Source organism: Nanorana parkeri, unplaced genomic scaffold, assembly GCF_000935625.1.
Source record: "Nanorana parkeri isolate BGI_ZX_2015 unplaced genomic scaffold, ASM93562v1 scaffold1154, whole genome shotgun sequence".
Taxonomy (NCBI): domain Eukaryota; kingdom Metazoa; phylum Chordata; class Amphibia; order Anura; family Dicroglossidae; genus Nanorana; species Nanorana parkeri.
The window spans coordinates 42,529-61,773 of NW_017307422.1; the positions used below are offsets into that span (position 1 = coordinate 42,529).

Genomic DNA, 19,245 nt, shown 5'->3' on the forward strand with positions numbered 1-19,245 from the left:
AGTCAGGGGTTTCAGGTGCGGTCCTGTGAGGGCCTCGGCCAGGGGCGAGGGTGTAGCGGAGGTCCAGCAGAGGAAGCTGGATGAGATACATCCCGGCTGAAATGCCGGATTGCCCATTATTGGGGTCATGAGTCCCTCAGGGGAAGACAAGTCATGTGTTCTAGTCAGAAGGTTCCATACTTTCAGGAGAGGTGGAAGAGCAAAGGGGAGCGTTGAGGAGTGGGGGCGGTGGGCAAGAGCAAGCCAAGGTACTGAGAAGGGGAGTACCGGTGCGATTTGTGCTTCCAGGGCAACCCAGAGCTTATGAGCTCTCCGGTGTTTCCGATCAAGGATCTGAGTGAGGAGCGCGGCATAGTAGTAGGTTTTCAAATCAGGTAAAGCTAAGCCCCCTGATTCCTTCGCACGGACCAGAATGTTATAGGCCAGTCGCGGGCGCTTACCGTTCCAAATGTACCGAAGTAGTGCTGTGCGCAGTTGACTGAAGAACAGGGCTGGCAAGGTAATGGAGAGTCTGGAAAAGATACAGAAAGCGGGGAAGGATGTCCATTTTGAAGAGCGCAATCCTACCCATCCAGGAAAGTCGTAGAGAGGTCCATGTCTGAAGACGAGAGATAGTAGAGTGGAGGAGCGGGGCGAAGTTTAGGCGATAGAGATCCGCCTGATCGGCGGACAAAAGCACGCCGAGATATCTGATAGCCGATGTCTGCCATTTAAAATGAAAGTGCTCCTGGAGGTGGGCAACGTCCGTTGAGGGCAGGGAGACGTTAAGGGCCTCGGTCTTGTGCAGATTCACTTTAAAGTTGCTGACGAGACCGAACCTCCGAAATTCCCTTAACAAGGATGGAAAACCAACCCGGGGGTTGGATAAGTAGAGGAGAACGTCGTCCGCGTACAGACCAAGCTTGTAGTGGTGGTCCCGTATGCAGATCCCCTGGATGGAATGATTGAGCCGTATGGCCTCCGCAAGATGTTCCATCGCCAGAATGTACAGATAAGGGGACAATGGGCATCCCTGCCTGGTTCCGTTCTGAATGGAGAACGGAGAGGATAGGGAGCCATTAACCCGTACTCGAGCTGTAGGGCAGTTATAGAGAGCCATGACCTTCGCTATGAAAGAGTCGGGCAGTCCAATCTGCTTCAGGGTGTGCGTAAGGAAGTTCCAGCTAAGACGATCGAACGCCTTTTCCGCGTCAACTGATAAGAGGCACATAGGGAGGCCGGTGGATTTAGCATGGCGCATGAGAGGTGAGTGGCGGCCGGGGATGAATGGATCACTCCACACAGTTCAACCAAACTCTACAGTAAATGCATATGTCGGGCGTACCCCCATTAAGAAATCAAACAGTAAGCAGCATAACACAAACAGCGTTCAGTAGTACAGAGATACATCACCCGTCTGGCAATCCCCAGTGTCACATGGAGGCTTGAGGCAAGGGCAGAGTCTCGTAGCTGAAGAAGGCCCCAAGTGGACGTGTAGTGTTCTTCTGCAACAGGTGGATAAGTGGTAGGGGAAATGCCACAAAGGCAGGTGCAGGGCCAACCACGGGGTCATCCCGGTTTGTGGGCCGCCATTCAAAAATAACCCTCCAAGAGTAGTATGGAAAGAAAGGCAGTGCTATGGTAGGAAGAGTGTTGAAGTGTGGGCAGAGTCCATTTCCAGTAATCCACCGCCAGCCGTTAGAGCGGCACATACGGGGGGGGTGAGGCCCCCCGGATATCCAGGTGTAGAGAAAAGGCAAGGGTAATAAAACTTCCCAGGGTAGGCACATCAGGGTGAAGAGATCCTCACGTAAGGCAAACTCTTAAGCGTCGAGCTGTATCCCTTAAGGCAGGGAGCTGCGTGTAGCCGGATCCCTCTTGGATTTCTTCGAGTAGGACACTGTAGACCACTGGGGAAGCAATGATACCTCAGGAAATATGGGAGCCGGGGGATCTGGCCAGGAATCCAGGACCACAGAGGATGTAATGCCCGCAGCAGCAAGAAAGTCCGCCAAATCAGCTGGGGAACGCAGGATCACCAGGCGGCCATTTTGACTCACCGACAGATGGAATGGATAACCCCACCGATAGGGGATGTGGAGCTCCCGGAGAAGGGCGGTCAGAGGCCGTAAAGCCCTGCGGCGGGCCATGGTGCGGGGTGACAGATCCGGGAAAAAGGTTATGGTAGCTCCATCAAAGTCAGAGGAAAAAATCTCCCCAGCAGGGGCATAGACAGCAAAAAAAAAACCCTGATACGGGGTTCCAACCCTTTACACAATAAGGTGAAACAAATTGCTTAAAAAAGGAGAACTATGAAGTGAGTGATTTACACGCATCCTCATAGTTTGAGCCGACGTGTGACAATGAAACGGTCACACGCCGACTTTATTGATCGGGAAGTGAGCGAACACATACCATCGCTTGCTCACTTCCTGATCGTCTCCATGCAGAGAGCAGCGACTGTCTGTCAGTCACCGCTCTCCCCACAGGGGTTACCCCCATCCCCTCTCCAATCCTCCAGGGCTGACTGGGGGAACGGGGAGGGGGCGGGCACAGCTGGCTCTGCCTCTAGATAGACAGAGCCCGCTATCAATCAGCCAGCTGGGGGGATCTTGACAGTATTGTCAGATCTGTCCCAGCTGGGGCGCTCTCAGTATATAGCAGGCAATAGCCTACTATATACTGAGTTTTGGGTCACGGGAGGATAAAAAGGTTACCCCATAGTTCTCTTTTAAGCTACAATATGATTAGAAAATGTGATGGAAAAAAAAGAATTTAAGACTTACCTGAAGCAACTGTGACAAGGAATCAAGCACCTCAGAAGGGCCCACATCAAGTACCTCATCTCTCCCAGTCGCCTTCTTCGTGTACGTGACATTTCCCAAATACAGAATAGCTGACAAAACTGAAAATATCCTGTAAAAAATAATTAACACCGATTAATCTATCAAATAAACCATTGAAACGCTTTAAAGGCATTGTATTACTGTAATGGAGACTAAGAAAGTAAAAGACACGAACTGTTTTCTTGTAGCTGGGAGGAATCCAACCATTTCCATAGCTTGCTTCAACCTTTCAAAATCATGTCGAAGATCTTCTCCATCCTCCACCTTAAAGTTATTCTACACAACCACAAAAAATGTATATTTTATTTGAAAATCATTTATCTTCTAATAAAAAACAAAAAAAAATAACTTTTTCTGTTAAGGAAGTGAAAACAAACAGAACTCCCAAAAATAAAACTGACACATAATTAAAGTAGTTTAAAAAAAATCTTATTAAAGGTCTTCTCCTATCTGAAAAGTGAAGTACAACAGACAGTATTCCTTAGCTACCAATCAAATAAACCTTCACTTGCCTGTTTACACTGGTGAGCACTGAAAGCGGGAATGTGATTAGCCAGGATAATATAATAGAAGATTTATAGTGATAAAGCACAATTTGCCTGATGTAATAAAGTGTTAGTATTAGGACTAGAGTTATTGCCCTACGATCACCAATCCGATTTAAATGTGCCCTGAAATTCTGCAATGGGCAAGTAACTGCAGTTGTTACTACAGACATAATGTCAGATCGTAATTACAGCAGTGGAGGGCCCCTGGCAATGGAAGTTGAACGACTCGTTGCTCCATGACCTGACCGTCCTGTTGTCTATAGAACACGACCTGCGGTTTTTCTTTCAGGAAAACGATACGCCGGATGTGCCCCCCTACACTGTGTGGGAAGCGCATAAAGCGACCGTACGGGGCTCCTTTATTGCGCATGGATCTAGACTCAAGAAGCAACGCCTTGCCCAAATGACCGACCTCTTGAACCAAATAATGTAGACTCTTTCATGCAACGAGACCCGACAGCGGGGGCCCCGAATCATTGCCCCTATGTCATCATCAGGATCTAGGCCGCGACACTTGCCTTTCTATTGCTCCGTATTTGTTTCACCCTTTGAGTTTTCCCTTTCTGTCCATGATTGATGTTTATATTGAGCTAGTAATGACATGTATGTACTGCATATTTGGACACCCCTTTGAAAAACCCGTTTGTAAACGGGGAAAAAATGTTTTCTTCAATAAATAAAGAATTTACAAAAATAGGGGAGCATTAAAACTGAATAGCTCATACTCAGCGGACCACAACACATGTGCATTTTATTTATCTTTAATATCACTTTAACATGTGCTATATGTGTGATCTATGTATAGATTAACAAGCTTCTGCTTACATGTGTGTATGTAACATTATTTCCAAGCCTAAGGCAATATTATGAAGTGCATTAATTCAGTTATTTGAAAGCACATCACACCCATTAAGGGCAAAGCGACAGTGTCCTTTTAAACATAACCGTTACGGATAGTGTGCTTTCCCAACACCCTTATGTGACCCTTATATTTTCTTCTTTTGCCTCATATGCTCACCTACTATTTAGATTAAACAAATACCAAGTTAATAACCCCATATACCTTATTTTACACAGGGTATAGAGGAAAGTTGGGAAATATATCCCAATCAACCAATTTACTTGTCTAGCTAATATTACCTGGTTGAGGTAAAAGTAGTCTTCAGGCTGCTTGAGCTGGAAAGCTTTCTTTTCATCCTCTGAAGCCCCAAGGAGCAAGTAATAGAAAACATGATAATTTCTGTGGAACAAACAGTGGGAATCAGAAGCATACATGCACATCAAGCTATACTTTATATAGCAGGAAATAGTTCACCTAGGTCCAGTCATTAAAATTCCACTGCTTTAATAAAGCTACAGGCACGCACGCACACCACTTTAACCCCTTCATGACTGAGGCCTTTTTTCCATTTTTTGCACCCATGTTATATTCCACATTTTAGGCCACAGAGCTTCCTTACCCAAGTTCTGTTGTGCAAGGGCTAATGGCAAGCGGATACCATAATGTATTATTCAATACAATAGGGGTGTTTTTTGTTACTGGGGAAGATATATTGTGGGCATGGTCATTGCACAGGACACAGGACTATGCTGGTCCTTCCAAACTGACCATCGCACTGCATCTTACCTTTCATTCTTTTCCTGAGATACAAGTCGGGATTTCTCAAGTAGGTATTTTTCCACCACAGCTCTAATTAAAACAAAAGAAAAAAAATTACTATGGAAACACTGTAAAAAAAAAATAAAAAATAAAAAAAAGAAGAACAAAATCAATTTGAGAAGGAATTTAGTTATGGTACCCAAACCTTTTTTATTATGGGTAGGCAAAACTTTCGTTTTTTTTTTTTATAGTGCAAGGGATCGTTAAATAAAACCGATTAACTTCTATGGTTTTTTCCTGTCTGTTTCTTCATGGTGATTACCTTATCCCTTTTGGAGTTGGGGGACATTTCTTCTATTTCATGAGAAAAGTCCTCTTAGTTGTCACTGGAACAAATATCCCTATTGGAAGATTTCCCCTCACTTTCTGTTCCTGTAACAACTCTAAAATGATGGAACCATGAATGCCATCAGGCTGAATTTGCCAAGCCATAACGATCATTATTTGCTTTAATGGCAAAAAACGAAAAACAAAAAAAACAGACACATGGCTGAAAATAACCACCACCATGCCAGACTTAGTGCACTGAGTCTATGATGTATGGTTAGTAGCCATAATTATAGCCATTGTGAGCCTATGCTTTGTCATTACTAGCCTTCATTATACCACTGCTGACATATATTCGATATGATGGTAAGTTATTTGAACTTCAGCCACAACATGTTTTTTTTTTCTATGACTAGAGAAAGGTTATAGCCACTTTTAGGTTTTAAATACCATCTATGTTTGTAACCTCCTCTTATTTGCTCTTCTGGACAATGGGCATGAAGTGAGGGGAAATCATCAAATCGGGGACAAAGAAAGTAATGAAACATTGACAGATTTTAATTGATCTACACTGTACATCAGAAATAAAACAAGGTTTGGCTTTAAACAGCTTTCAAACACAAAAACACAAACAAAAAAAAACTATTAAAGCTGAACTCCAGCTTTGCCCTAAGTCATGCAGAGTCTCCTCTCCTGTACTAAAACTGCTTATAGTATGCCAATTTCATTGCACATTGTGAGCTTTTCAAGTGAGCTGCACAAGCCAGAGAGAAGTTGCCTCATTTTCTGGCAGAAAGACATCTAATATCACCTAGGTCGTTCGTTTCAGTCATGGAGGCTCAGCATCATATTTGGGCATAACCTTGGGCAGTTTGCATGCAAATGAAGCTTGAATAGGAACGCCTACTCCTTTAGGACAGACATGTACCCATCAAGGCATTTTGATCAGGGCTGAGAGCTCTTCAGAGGAGAACGGAGACAGGGTGCTGTGATGCTTTCAGTACGCTATATAAAGACCCCTATATAGTGAGCCCTGCAGGCCCTCCCACCAGCCTGCATTGCATAGAGACCACTGATGTCACTTGGTCTAAAATGTAATGAAGATGGACTGGTTTTATTTAAAAATGTCATGAGCATGTTCATGATGAGGTAACGGAAGAACCAATGAAGGTAAAATATAAGCAGATTAATCTTCAGCTTTAGGCAGAATTTCAGCTTATACAATATTGTTTTCAGTTTGATTTCTGTACGATATTTATTGTAGTTTTTTTTAGGGAAGTGAAACACAATAGGACATGTGTATTACACAGAACAGCATTTACAAGATAACAATGTAAATATGTAGGCCAAGCTCAGTTGAGTAAAGTTCATGTTGATTCCAGCAATAGTACATATAGGGAAGTTGTATAGATTGTGAATTTCTAGCAAATTCCTTTGTGGGAGTTAAGGCTGACAATGTTGTCTTTGACTTGTATGCCATGTGGTTTAAAGAAGGGTGTCTAAGAAGAGCACAGCCTAAAGGTGGCCATACACTGCACAACCATCGCAAGACCTTAGTCTTGCGATGGTTGTAAAGTGATTAAAAAAAACGTACGATCTGCCCATCTTGGACAGGCAGATCGTACTCTCGATCATCGCAAGCCCGCCCCCCTGAAGGGCGGGCTTCCGATGACCGCAATGCTGAACGGGCAGTGTGCGCGTGCGCACACCGGCCCGTTCGGCATTTGTCTCCCGAGCACTGTTCAAACCAGCCGAAAATCGTACGATTCTCGGCTGGTTTTCTAACATGCTCCTTAGACAAAAGACGTGCGACCGTACATTAGAAACGGTCGCACGTCTTCGTTCACACTGTTCGATTCTCGTACGATCGCGGGATTTCCCGCGATTCTCGTACGAGAATCGAGCAGTGTATGGGCACCTTTATATTGTGGGAGTTGTAGGTTCTATATGGCAAACATCTTGAAAGAAGAAAAACAGAGTAGAAAAAATATGAGAAAAGTTAGAGGGTTGGAGAGTTGTCACTGCATGAGCCCAAGTTCAGCTGCTCATTATAGTTCCTAAGTGTAAGTTCCCGGGGACCATTATGGGCCCATTCACATCATGTGTTACAGTGCAGGAGATACATTGCATTGATTGTCCTGTAATGCGTACTGTAACGCACGGTAGGTGCACAAAGCTGTAGCATGCGGTTTTAGCACAGAACCATGCAATTAATGTAATGCTATGGTGTTAATAGGCCCCTAAATGGTGAACAGCGTGATGGTAGTCTTTTATTGATCCACATTGACCAAGTTTAGTGAAGAGGTCAATCTAGGATTGCTCAAAGTTTTTGCTACAAGAGGTACCAAAAACATTATTTTCTAACCTCTAAGGGCTTGTTCACACCAAACCCGGACCAGATCTGCATGAGTTGCTGCACATGCAGTGAATTGTGTGTTGGTCCCTTTCTAAAAAAAGTTTAAAAAAATGTTTTTTAAATGTAAAAATGTTTTTTCACATGCTCTGCAACTGAACGCTGTGGTGTGACCTGGAGCCCAAAATACCATTGGAATACATTGGATGCATTTTGATGCGTTTGGTGTGAACAAGCCCTTAGATAGAAGGTGTAGACAACCACCAAGCCTGCGCATGGTTTACTTTGTGGCCATAAAGTTAAAGGATTCCGAATTGCAGTTTGAACAATCCGTGAGATTTGGGGTTGAGACTGCCATTTTATACTTTTTCCAAATTTTGGTACCAAACACTATATAGATGAGTTGGTAGACCCATATTTAGCACCTTTTGATTTTAGGATAGTCCTATAATATCTTTGCAGCATCTGAAGTAACAATATAGTTTACAAACACATACTGTACAAATTGCCACTTTGTAACATGCATATTGTTAAACATATTAATCCTTTCTTTTATGTTTATAGCCGTAAAGCTATTGACCTCCAGCCCTCAACTATAAAATGTAGCCACAGACTAGCAATACTAGTTTATTGCTGGATCCCTAGTAAGTAGTTTTTGCTGCTACAATCTTAATTTTGACATAAGTTGATACTGTTGGAGATCAAGGCCATTACAGCCCCTTTAAAAAACATAAAAGTGGTACCTGCAATATGTATTCACTCCCTTTGCTATGAAGCCCCTACCATGATGTGGTGCAAGAAATTACCATCAGAAGTCATATAATTAGTTAAAGACCACCTGTGTGCAATCCAAGTGTCACATAATCTTAACCACTTGCTGATCGTGGTGTTAAACCCCCTTCCTGGCCAGGCCATTTTTCAGTATTCAGCACTGCAGTACTTTGACTGACATTTATTCCGTCATGCAACGCTGTACTGAAATGCATTTTATACCATTTTGGGGGACAGATAGAGCTTTCTTTTGGTGGTATTTAATCACCACTGGGGGGTTTTATTTTTTACTATATTAAAAGGAAAAATTACTGTAAATTTTGGGGAAAAAACCTGTTTCCCCTATATTAATTAAACATTTAAGAATACCCAATTTTTTGGTAAAATATAAAAGGCAAACATGCCAAGCCTTATAATTGCACGCACCCGAGAATCCTCAAAAAACGTCAATACCCAAATTTGGCCATATCCGATGCTTTACAAGCTTTTATCGCTCATCAGTTTAGTGTTGTCAGTGTTTGATGGCCCTAAAATTATTGCTCTGACGTTCGCGGCGATATGTAACATGTGCACCGCAAATGTCGCTTTCGCGCATTGGTGCACCCGACGCATATTTACGCTTATATATGCGTATACGTGGGGGTGGGGGACTTTTTTTTTACACATTTCTTTATATGGGACTTTTTTCCCCCCCTATGCGATAGCAGAGGCATACGGACATGTCCTCTTTTTGGAGACATTAGGGATCTCCTAATGTCACTGGGGACTCCCAAAGAAGCTGATGAAGCAGAGATCTGCTAGCTCCATCTAGTAGACATTTTTATCAGAAAAGAAAATACCCCAAGAACCTTGCACAGAATGCATGTACCTCAAGTTTGACGGGATGGACATACTTTTTTTCTTTTTATATAACAAGACCCCTATGAGTCAACAAATTCTGCGTTTTTTTTTTTTTTTTTAAGAGTACTCCAGTGATATAAAAAATAAAAATCTCAGCTCTGGCTGCAAAATGTAGCTCAACATTGGCCCAACATTTCCCTGACATACCGTATAACTAATCCCCAACCCAAAATCTGACCCCTTTAAGTAACCCTTAACTTTAATGTTTAATCTAACCTGCGAAATGAGCCCTTAACATTTCACTTAAAAATCCTATTACCTTAGCACGTAGTCCAACGTCAAGTTCTGTGTGTATAATAGGCAGGCACCTAGAGGTACCTGAACATGGCTTCAGAAGCTTTCCGATAGCCTCTAGGTGCCTGCACTTATTCGTCCATGACAGGGTCTCTTTACATGAAATTATAATCTGTACCCTAAAATTTAAAGTGTATGTAAACAACAATGAACTTTCCTTGTTATGTTTTTTCATTTTCTCCCTTTTGGTCTATTAAATATACCATTGAAGGAGTTTTGTTAGATCTGTTCAATAAGTGCAACAAAATACTTGGTGATCCTGCCAGAAATAGTGTTGTCATGTGCACTCTGCAATGTTATCTGAAACAATAAAAAACTATCAGAAAGCGTGCTACGAACACCTTCTCCCTATGTTATAAAGAACAGGTGATGGGCAGGTTTTCTGCAGTCCTAACACATTTAATGTCCTGGGGTGACAATGCTGCACCTATACAACGAGTGAGCATTGCCACCCTAGGACAGGAAATCTGTTACTGGCAGAATCCTCAGGTGAAAATAAAAGCGGAAAAAGCCTTCGACAAGAACTGGTAAACTGCAATATATTACATTTTTGTTCTTAGTTTTAGACACACTTTAGGATATGAGTTAATATTAAAAAGTTAAAAGTCCTAATCTGAACCCTAGCACTAACCATGAACTAGCCTTAACCTCTTGCCGTCCGCCCGTAGTAAAAAAACGGACGGACGGCACTGCAGCATCTGCGGGTTGCCGTCTCCAGACGGCAATTTTTTTCTGCTCGCGCGCGCCCCCTAGCGGGCACGCACGGGCAGAAAAGACCCGTCCAATGCGAACACCCGGTACCGGGTGTTTCACATATAGGCGATCAGCGGGTCCATAGCTCGCCGATCGCCTATATGTGCTCGTTCGATGGGAAGGGGGTTTAACACCGCGGATGTCAACTGGTTAAAAGGGTTTTAGTTTTGGATAGAGTAGGGGAGAGTTAGACCCTCTGCCAAGTTTTTATTGGGGTCTGTGTCCCCATTGGGGAGATTCACGCCTGTTTGTTCTGGTGACCATTGTTGTCTAGAGAAATCCTACATGTTAGAGCTGTAATGAGGACAAAAAGGTGAGGGTAAATTTTTCCAATGGGGCATATATTCTGCTGACAGCTGAGAATCCCCCTCACTATTTAAGCCCGTGAAATACTGCATGCAAAGCAGTGCAGAGCGAAGCAAAGCTGTCAGGCACGGGGCTTCACATGCAGTGCGTGAGGAGAGTGCAGCCAGATCAATGACTGCATCTTCAGCCAATCGGCTCGTGCTGGATGGAGTTCATATCGTGAAGCACGGATTTATACGCATGAGCCGATTGGCTGAAGATGACATTTTTCACCTCGCCATGCTCAGCTATGTGCAGGGCCGGCCTTAGGGGTGTGCGAGGTGTGCGGCCGCACAGGGCGCCATGGCAACAAAGGCGCCAGGTGGCCGACACAGTTTGTCCTCGGGATGGCTTCTCTCCTCCCTACCGCCGGCCATCCGACGTGCCAGCGCTCCCCCATCCGCCCCCCCTACTTCAGTTCTGAGGAGAAACTGCAGGGGGGGGGGTGCAGGAGGAAGTGCAGCCTTAATATTTACCGGTTCTCCGTGTGAGAAGGACAAACACTGGAGCGATCGTCTGTTTGTAAATAACAGTTATGAATGAACAGGCTGTGATTTCCTCAATGGGGCGAAGTACAGAGGCTCCTCCCTATTCAGAAACTGTTGATAGTAAATATTTTACTATCAGCAGTGTCTGAATGAATGGGAAGCCTCTGTACTGAGTGCTTCCCTTTCATTGAGTGCTGAGGCTGCAGATAAAGAAATTGAGGATTTGGTGTCCTCAATTTCTTTTTCTTTTTAAAAGGGAAATGTCAGGGGTCTGTTTGGACCCCTAATATTTCCCCGAAGCCCCCCAACAGTAAAAAAATAAATAATAAAAAAAATAAAAATAAAAAATTATAAAAAAAATAATAAAAAATGTAACAAATTACATTGCTCCACGCCTCCAAGATGGTGGCACGCATTCACAGAACATGCCGGTGGCCAACATGGCTGCTGCTGATTCTCAAACAAATTATTATGCGCCTGCATACATTTTTTGTATCATTCGGACAAATAGTAATTCATTAATTTTACATGTAGTCTAGGTTTTGTGTTCTGTTTTCTATTTTTACTTTTCTAGATATACTTACTTGAAAAAAGGGATCGGCATGACATCCTGACACTTTATTTTTATAAACTCTATTTTAGTTTGACATTTATTCTTTGCCTTCTGATGTTTTATTTGATAAGAATACTTATATTGTGCCTACAAGTTTAAAACCTTGGAATAAAAGTTTTATTTTTATCATACTTTTTAATATGTTTCTTTGCGGCTTAACAAAAAAGGAGTCTTTAAATGGTGCGGATATTGGGGGAAATGGGTGTGGTTACTGGGGGTATGGTCACTGAGGGGCGCTGCAAAGCTTTCTCACACAGGGCGACTAAAGGCCTAGGGCCGGCCCTGGCTATGTGAGCTCTCGCAAGCTGATGTGCCGGAGAGAAAATTACTTGACATACTGCGCGCGAAGGCAGCGCGCCACCACCTTTACACATCATCTCATATCTACTGTTTGCCCAAGATCGGAAGAGAAGAGAAATCTTCACAGCAGGACACACTGGGGTTAAAGTGACAGGGGTTTTACTGGGGATGCACCGATACTGATACTAGTATCAGTGCAGATACCGAGTATTTGGGCGAGTAATAGGGAAGGAATGCTCCTATACCTTCCCCGATACCGGAACTTACGGTCAGAGGAACATTTCCTCTGACCGGCAATGCCGTAGGGGAACATGGAGCCAGCTTCCAGTGCAATCAGGATGTCGCAATCGGCAGCCAGGATCGGCAATAATGACCCGCCTCCTAGCTTCCTGATTGTCTGGGAAGCCGGCTTCCCGGCCAATCAGCAAGCTGGGAGGCAGTTCATTACTCTTGGCCCGGCTTCCTGATTGGCTAGAAAGCAAACTCGATGCTGATTGGCTGGGAAGCAGGTTGCTTGGGCAAACACAAATCAAGCCGGGCCAGACAACATAGAGCCAGCTTCTCAGGCAGATTGCCCGGGAAGCCGGCTCCATGCCAGCGGAAGCCCTGGTATCGGTAGCGACAGAAAAGTATCACTACTCATTTTCGATATCGAAAAACCGGCATCAGTGCATCCCTAGTTTTAACGCTTCCCTACTCTTACCAAGAAAAGAAAAAACAAAAAAAAGGGTTTTGGCTATAACCTCTTGATCTGTGTGTTTTAGGTACATCAAGCAGACTGCAAGTTGCCACGGGAACTACTTATAAAAACTAGAGCAAGGGGCTGGCCAAGGTTATAAAGAACTTGTTATAACATTTTATGAAGCCTTGAAAAAATGTTCCAAAAATTAATGAAAAATTATATATACACCTTTGTTTCCTATGAGCTAATGTCAAAGTTTCATTGTTGTATCATCTTTTAGCAGGCATATTGTACACATGGAACTCTGGTGTGCACAGATTTAAAAAAAAAAACCCAAACCACAAGCTCAGACGAAACTAACATGTCCCCTAGATATAACTATTTTGCTACCATTTATGCACGTGCACTTGAATGAGGTACATTTATGCAAACAAAAGGTTTATTATGAAAACATAGAACAGCAGCATATACATGAAGCATTTCTCTCTTTTTTTTTTCTTTTCACAATTTATTTTTGTTATATTGGCTTCTAGGAAAACAAAAACTAAAGAATGAGCGATTTACATACACAACGAAAAAGCTTGGAGGTTAACAAAACCAGTAGTGAGAAAGTATGTAGTCTAGCATTGCTGACATCCTCTTCTAAAATGACCTGTTTTCTGGCTGAAATGCAACTCCATCCACAGGCTTCAGACCTAACATGCAGATCAGCAGTGCGGATGTTTTTCTGACTTTCCTGATCTGCATGCTTGTTTTGGGTCAGTACCTTAAAGCACTGAAGCCAGAAAAAAACCAGGCAACTAGTATTTTCAATTTGTAACTTAGCATTTCAAGGACTATACTTGGCAAAATTTAAACTCACAGTAATCTCTACCCACCCCTGAACTACTGCTAGACACCTTAAAAGTTCCTGTGCAACTAGCATACAATTTCAAAACCCCCCAGACCACATAGGACAGTCCTGGTGACTGGTCGCCCAGGAATAGAACCTTAAAATTGTGTAGGCACATGTTCCCCCACATCTTCCTCTAGTTTAGCAAATCAGTTACTTGTCCTAGTATAGGAAATTAAAAGTTCCCTCTAAATAAGAAAGTAAAGGGCAGTTTTAAGAACTTTAGATAGATTTGAAGAGCTAGTTCACAACAGAACCCCCAAAATGAAACATTCCTTATAATTGTTGGCCTATTCATAAAGTTCTTAATAAATGTAGCCTGTACAGTTCTTATTTCATCTGGTATTGGTAATTGCCAGTTCCCCTTGGTGGCTTTTACAAACTGATCACTCCATGCACAGAAGCAGATCCATGCCAGGCTGGTCAGTTTGTGCCCCTGGGATCACTGCTAGGAGATACAGAATAATGTGCTGACACCTGGTTGTGATATATCTTAGTGGACTTTTTCAGACACACATAGATTTGCAATAGAGACAGAGGTTTTGTTTGTTTGTTGATAGAGAGCTGGGTTCACACAATGGAAGGTGCCATCTAAAACAGACCAAACTGTTTTTTCACAATGGTGTGGCTTGTCCTGTATTGTTTCCCCCATTATTCGTATCACAATGGGATGGTGATATGGGTCAGTTTTGCATAAACAGTCACACCTAGCCTGGTCAAGACCCAAATCAAATCTGGACTACTGATGGCAATTTATGATACAGCACTGCCACCTAGAGGTGGGAAAGTGAAATGCATGGTATTTCATTTTCCTAAAAGTGAAAGGGGCGGCGCTTCCAAGTGTGTGGCCAGTTTCTCTAGAAGATAGTGTAGTGGGTGCATGTGAATGTTTGTAGCAGCATGTACTGTTTATGTATTTGTTTGCTTTTCCTGTAACTAAGTTTGTACACGCAGCATTTTCGCCAAGTAAAGTACTTTTAAATGCTAATTGGTCAGTTTCCTTGAAGCTTTACTGCAAGAACAGACAACAAATAGAAATTAAAGTTTTGCCAAGCTTTACAGCTGGGCTCATCCTTGGGATTTGTAGTCCAGAGCATTACAACATCCCCTGCCCAGCCCTGTCGTGTTGTAGCTGCAGCCTGTGGGAGCAAGGATTAGCCTTCTGAAATGCACTGCACAGGCAGGGAAAGTACTTCCCTGCAGTGTGCAATGTCACACTATGCCCACCTGCTGGCTGTACTGACCTTAAAGAACTCCAGGCAGAAAAAAAAATTAACCCTTTTAGTGGGGCTACTTGCAAAAATGAAGGTGTGCCTTTTGTGCAGAAGGCCAAGCAGATGATACAGAAGACTTCCTTTGAATTTGCAGATGCTGGATCACACCAGAGTCTGTGCCATGGCTATGGACCAGGAGGGGGCTCACTGGTTAACAGAAAAAGCCCACCATGCAGAACCCAGTGCCCGAAAGTTAAGTTCAAGGTTAGCCTCAGCGCAACCAGAGGCTTACTTACATGAGTTTTCAGAGATACCAGAGGATGTGCCAGTACTCTCTCCACCTAGAGAGCCCTCTGCTGCTAGCTGACACAGTACGCAGAAGTCCACAAAAAGCTACAATGCAGAGCCTAGTGCTCGAAGATCACATTGCAGACTAACCTAATTTTTCTGTCAAGCATGGTTTGGATAGCCTCCAAAGCTGTTGGGGAAGATGCGTCACTACATTTAGCTGCAGTGTAGTTCTGTATTAAGTCACTGAAGAAACTATCTACAGAGTATTTTTTGCTTTAAAGGGGAAAAAAAAACCAAAACCAAAAAGCTGGCAGAAAAAAATAGAGTTTGTTTTTAGCAGACCCGAGGAAAAGATGTGCGACCTCCTAGAACACTAGCTAAAAACTTAGGCTTGATAGTTGGAAACGATATGTGGGCGCTGACTTAACATTTTTTGCTTGCCATTGTCTGAATCTCCTAAAGGAGGCAGTCTAACCCAAATCTCTAAGAATTATTACATTCCTGTGTCCCTCAATTAATGATAAATTAAATATTGCTGTATCATCTAACATTGTTACTAACGCTATGACAGGAAATATGTTGATACACATATCTGAAACCTAGAAACATGAAGCAGGAGATACGATGTGTACTGGTTTTAATCTTCAGATATTGCTAGTGTAATATTTCAATGGGATTCACTTTGTTGCATCACAACCTAATCCCTGTATTTCTTATTTGCAATGGACATAGACATGTGGAGATAAAAAGTAGAGACTGCAAAACACAGAACAGACATAGCATATGAAGCTTACCCGCGCACAATGCCGCTCTCCAAATAATTGACCTGGATGAACTTTCCAAAGCGGCTGGAGTTGTTATTGTGTGCTGTTTTGGCGTTTCCAAAAGCCTGGTAATAAAGAAGCATACTGTGAGCACAAAATACCAAAATTACACAGATGGTTCAAAAACCTACATGTAACAGTGTTTGTTTTCTATTTCTCAAAATGAGAACACGCATATATCTATATCTATCTATCCATCTATCTAGATAGATTATATTTGATTAATTTCAGTGTCAGTTAAGCTAGCATTGTATCGCTGTTTGTGTCCATGCAGAATGTTTGTTCACTTCCCCTCCTACTTACAATGTCGTCATTAGGACAGGAAGTGAAAGGAACCTCTCCAATCAATGGGCACAGGCAATGACACAAATTTGTCAGAGGATTTAACCTATTTCCACTTTAATGGAAACAAAACAAAAAAAAAGCAAAAAAAAGCAAAAAAAACCCTGCGGTTACACAGTCATCGTCAGCACATAAAATCATTAGTGAAATAATTTACAGTAGCTACACAGTTCCCTGTTAACTTAGAGGCCACAACAAGAATCACAAAGTCAGTAATTTTAATCATGGGTTGCAATATATGCTACTGTGAATTAGGACGATCTCTATATGTGATACACACAGATGTCTGCCCATGTATATTATGCCCATGCTTAGTATCCAGATGGATTCCCCATAAATCAAAGTAGCAGTGTACAAGAAACCAAGTTCTTCTTTTGGTTAGAAGAATGTACAAATTAGAAGTGAACTGGCTTGCCTAGAACAGAAAAATTAGCTGTAACCGCCCCCCATTAAAGAAAGCTATGACTCAAGTGATTATTGCTGAAATGTCACTATACATTCCAACTACAACATTTAACGATGGAATGTCAGACTAGCACCACGCAGGGTGGTGATGAATGAGACAACTTTCCAGATGAGAAGAATGTTGGATTCAGAAATTAACTACAGCAAGCAGGCAGTCAGTTCTACAGTATTTTTCCACACTTATTTTTTCATCCATTGGATAACTGCTAGGTGTTCTCTTCAAAACTGTATATTGAAGACATTTGGATTTTGCCTTCCTCACAACTACATGTAAAATGTGAACACCTGTGGCAGGATTTAATAGTTTGCTGATCTTCAAAGTCAAAAGAAGTTAAACACAATAACTGAGCCATGATAAAAAAAAAAAAATATTTGTAAACATTAAAACACAATGTAGCACATGCAATGGAATAGACACCCGTTCAGTCTGTACCTAGTAAGACAACCTTTTCAGAAATATTTTCCCCGACAAAAAAAAAAAATCAGAAGACTTAAAAGGAGAACTATGAGATGAGTGCTTTCCACTCACCTCATAGTTCTAGCCGACCTGTGACAATGAGACTGTCACAGGTCGGCTCAGTAGATCGCGAGGTGAGCGAACACATACCGGGTTCGCTCACCTCTCTGGTGGGCTGGATTCCCCTCTCCCCGCTCTGATCTGCCAGCGCTGACTGGCGGAACGGACGGGGGAGGGGGTGGGTACAGCTGGCTCTGCCTCTAGATAGGCAGAGCCAGCTCTCACTCACGCAGCTGGGCGGATCTCGACGTCGAGGTCGGGATCCGCTCCAGCTGCGGCGTCTCAGTATACCGCAAGCTGTAGAGTCAACATGCGACACCGCAGCTGTAAAACATCGGCTCTATAGATTGAGAACTGAGCAAATCACATACGGCTGATTGCTCAGCTCACAATCTTCTCCCTGCAGAGAGCTGTGACTGTCAGTCACCGCTACCTCCAGGGATTCCCCCGCCCCCCTCCCCGATCCAGAGCTAGCTCTGTCAATCAGGCAGATGGGTGGATCCTGACAATATTGTCAGAATCCTTCCTGGCTGCAGTGCAGCTCTGCGCTGTCAGCATATAGCAGGCAAGAGAGAGCTAAGGCCTAAAAAAGGTTTGACCATAGTCACCTTTAAATATACTAACCTTATCCCTGCTTCCATCTGCAGTGCCTAGGCGTGCGGCATCACGACCCTTCTGGTGATATACCAAGGAAATGTGACTTACCGGAAATCCTATGAAAAACATGCTCCTGCACTGTGCTGGGGCATTATCCCATGAGATTTTTGGTACTCCGCATTTCCACAGATTTTGTTGCACATCTACCTCATGCAGTACGGAAGCCAGTAAATGTAATATTTTTTTCCCTACAGGTGTGTTTTGTTTTTTACACATGTACGCTGCTATTTACAATAAGGTAGGTGATCCTAATATAGCAAATATATACCTCGCTTATTTCTGCTAGCTCCATTTTTAAAAAGTCATCCACATGCAGCAGCTGCTGGATCCTATATCATTATTATACAGGATTTATATAGCGCCAACAGTTTGCGCAGCGCTTTACAATATAAGGAAGACTTTACAATCACAATACAAATCAAGACAAGATGGTAAGGAGGGCCCTGCACCTGAGACAATAATACATTTCCTTAGGCATTTTGAAACTGGAATTTGATTAAACATGGGCATCAATAGATCCACATACTGAATGGTGGCAAACTTTATTTTCATGTGTACATTTAATTTGAGCATGTGGTATGATATGCACGGAGCAGATGGTAAATTGTTGGAAGCAAAATTTTTAAAATTTGTATACATAATTCTGTTGCTACAAGCACTAAGGTAACATATCCAACTGTAGTTACAGAAAGAAACATACAGACTGATCTTGTACGGTTTATGCTTCAAGAATGTGTGAGTCAGGGATCTGCAGAGACTGATGAGGTCATTGAAAACTCTGGAATCGTATGCTAAACCACTCTCTCCAACCTCTGAGAGATGAAGTCTTCTAGCACACTGTTATATGCATTTGTTGAAAAGCCCATTTCATAACTATGAACAATGTATAAACAGAAAGCAACTATAAAATCAACCTAGTACTTTAAAATGCTGCCTGTATACAGTAAGTATCTGAAATGTTATATTTCCTATAATCCGTAACACAGCAGAAATCAGCACTATTGCACTGTGCAGTGCTGTAAATCTAAGGTTTCCAATCACTGTGGACAAGAGGGGAATTCATTAGGAAGATGCAAGAAATCCCAAGGAGATCCTCATCAGCAAGATGATGCTTATACATGTTCCAAGTGCAACCATGAAGCTCCAACAGAGAGCAACTTTCCAATCTATGTAGTTTGGCAGGTATGTAGTGGCTCAGCCTTAATAGAATTAGAGAATACTGTGGCTGGTAAACAAAACAAAAA

General features: G+C 42.7%; 1 protein-coding gene across 1 annotated transcript in view; it reads right to left on the reverse strand.

The window, feature by feature from the left end:
* Window positions 1-19,245, reverse strand: part of MYO9B (myosin IXB) — a gene marked incomplete at its 3' end in the record, with an annotated part of 99,197 nt that overhangs the window by 42,426 nt on the left and 37,526 nt on the right. The window contains exons 5-9 of the mRNA XM_018568204.1: window positions 15,991-16,085; window positions 5,001-5,063; window positions 4,514-4,613; window positions 3,001-3,101; window positions 2,766-2,895 (exon numbers count right to left, since the gene is read on the reverse strand). Coding sequence (XP_018423706.1) covers window positions 2,766-2,895; window positions 3,001-3,101; window positions 4,514-4,613; window positions 5,001-5,063; window positions 15,991-16,085 — 489 coding nt within the window. The remainder of the gene's footprint in view (window positions 1-2,765; window positions 2,896-3,000; window positions 3,102-4,513; window positions 4,614-5,000; window positions 5,064-15,990; window positions 16,086-19,245) is intronic.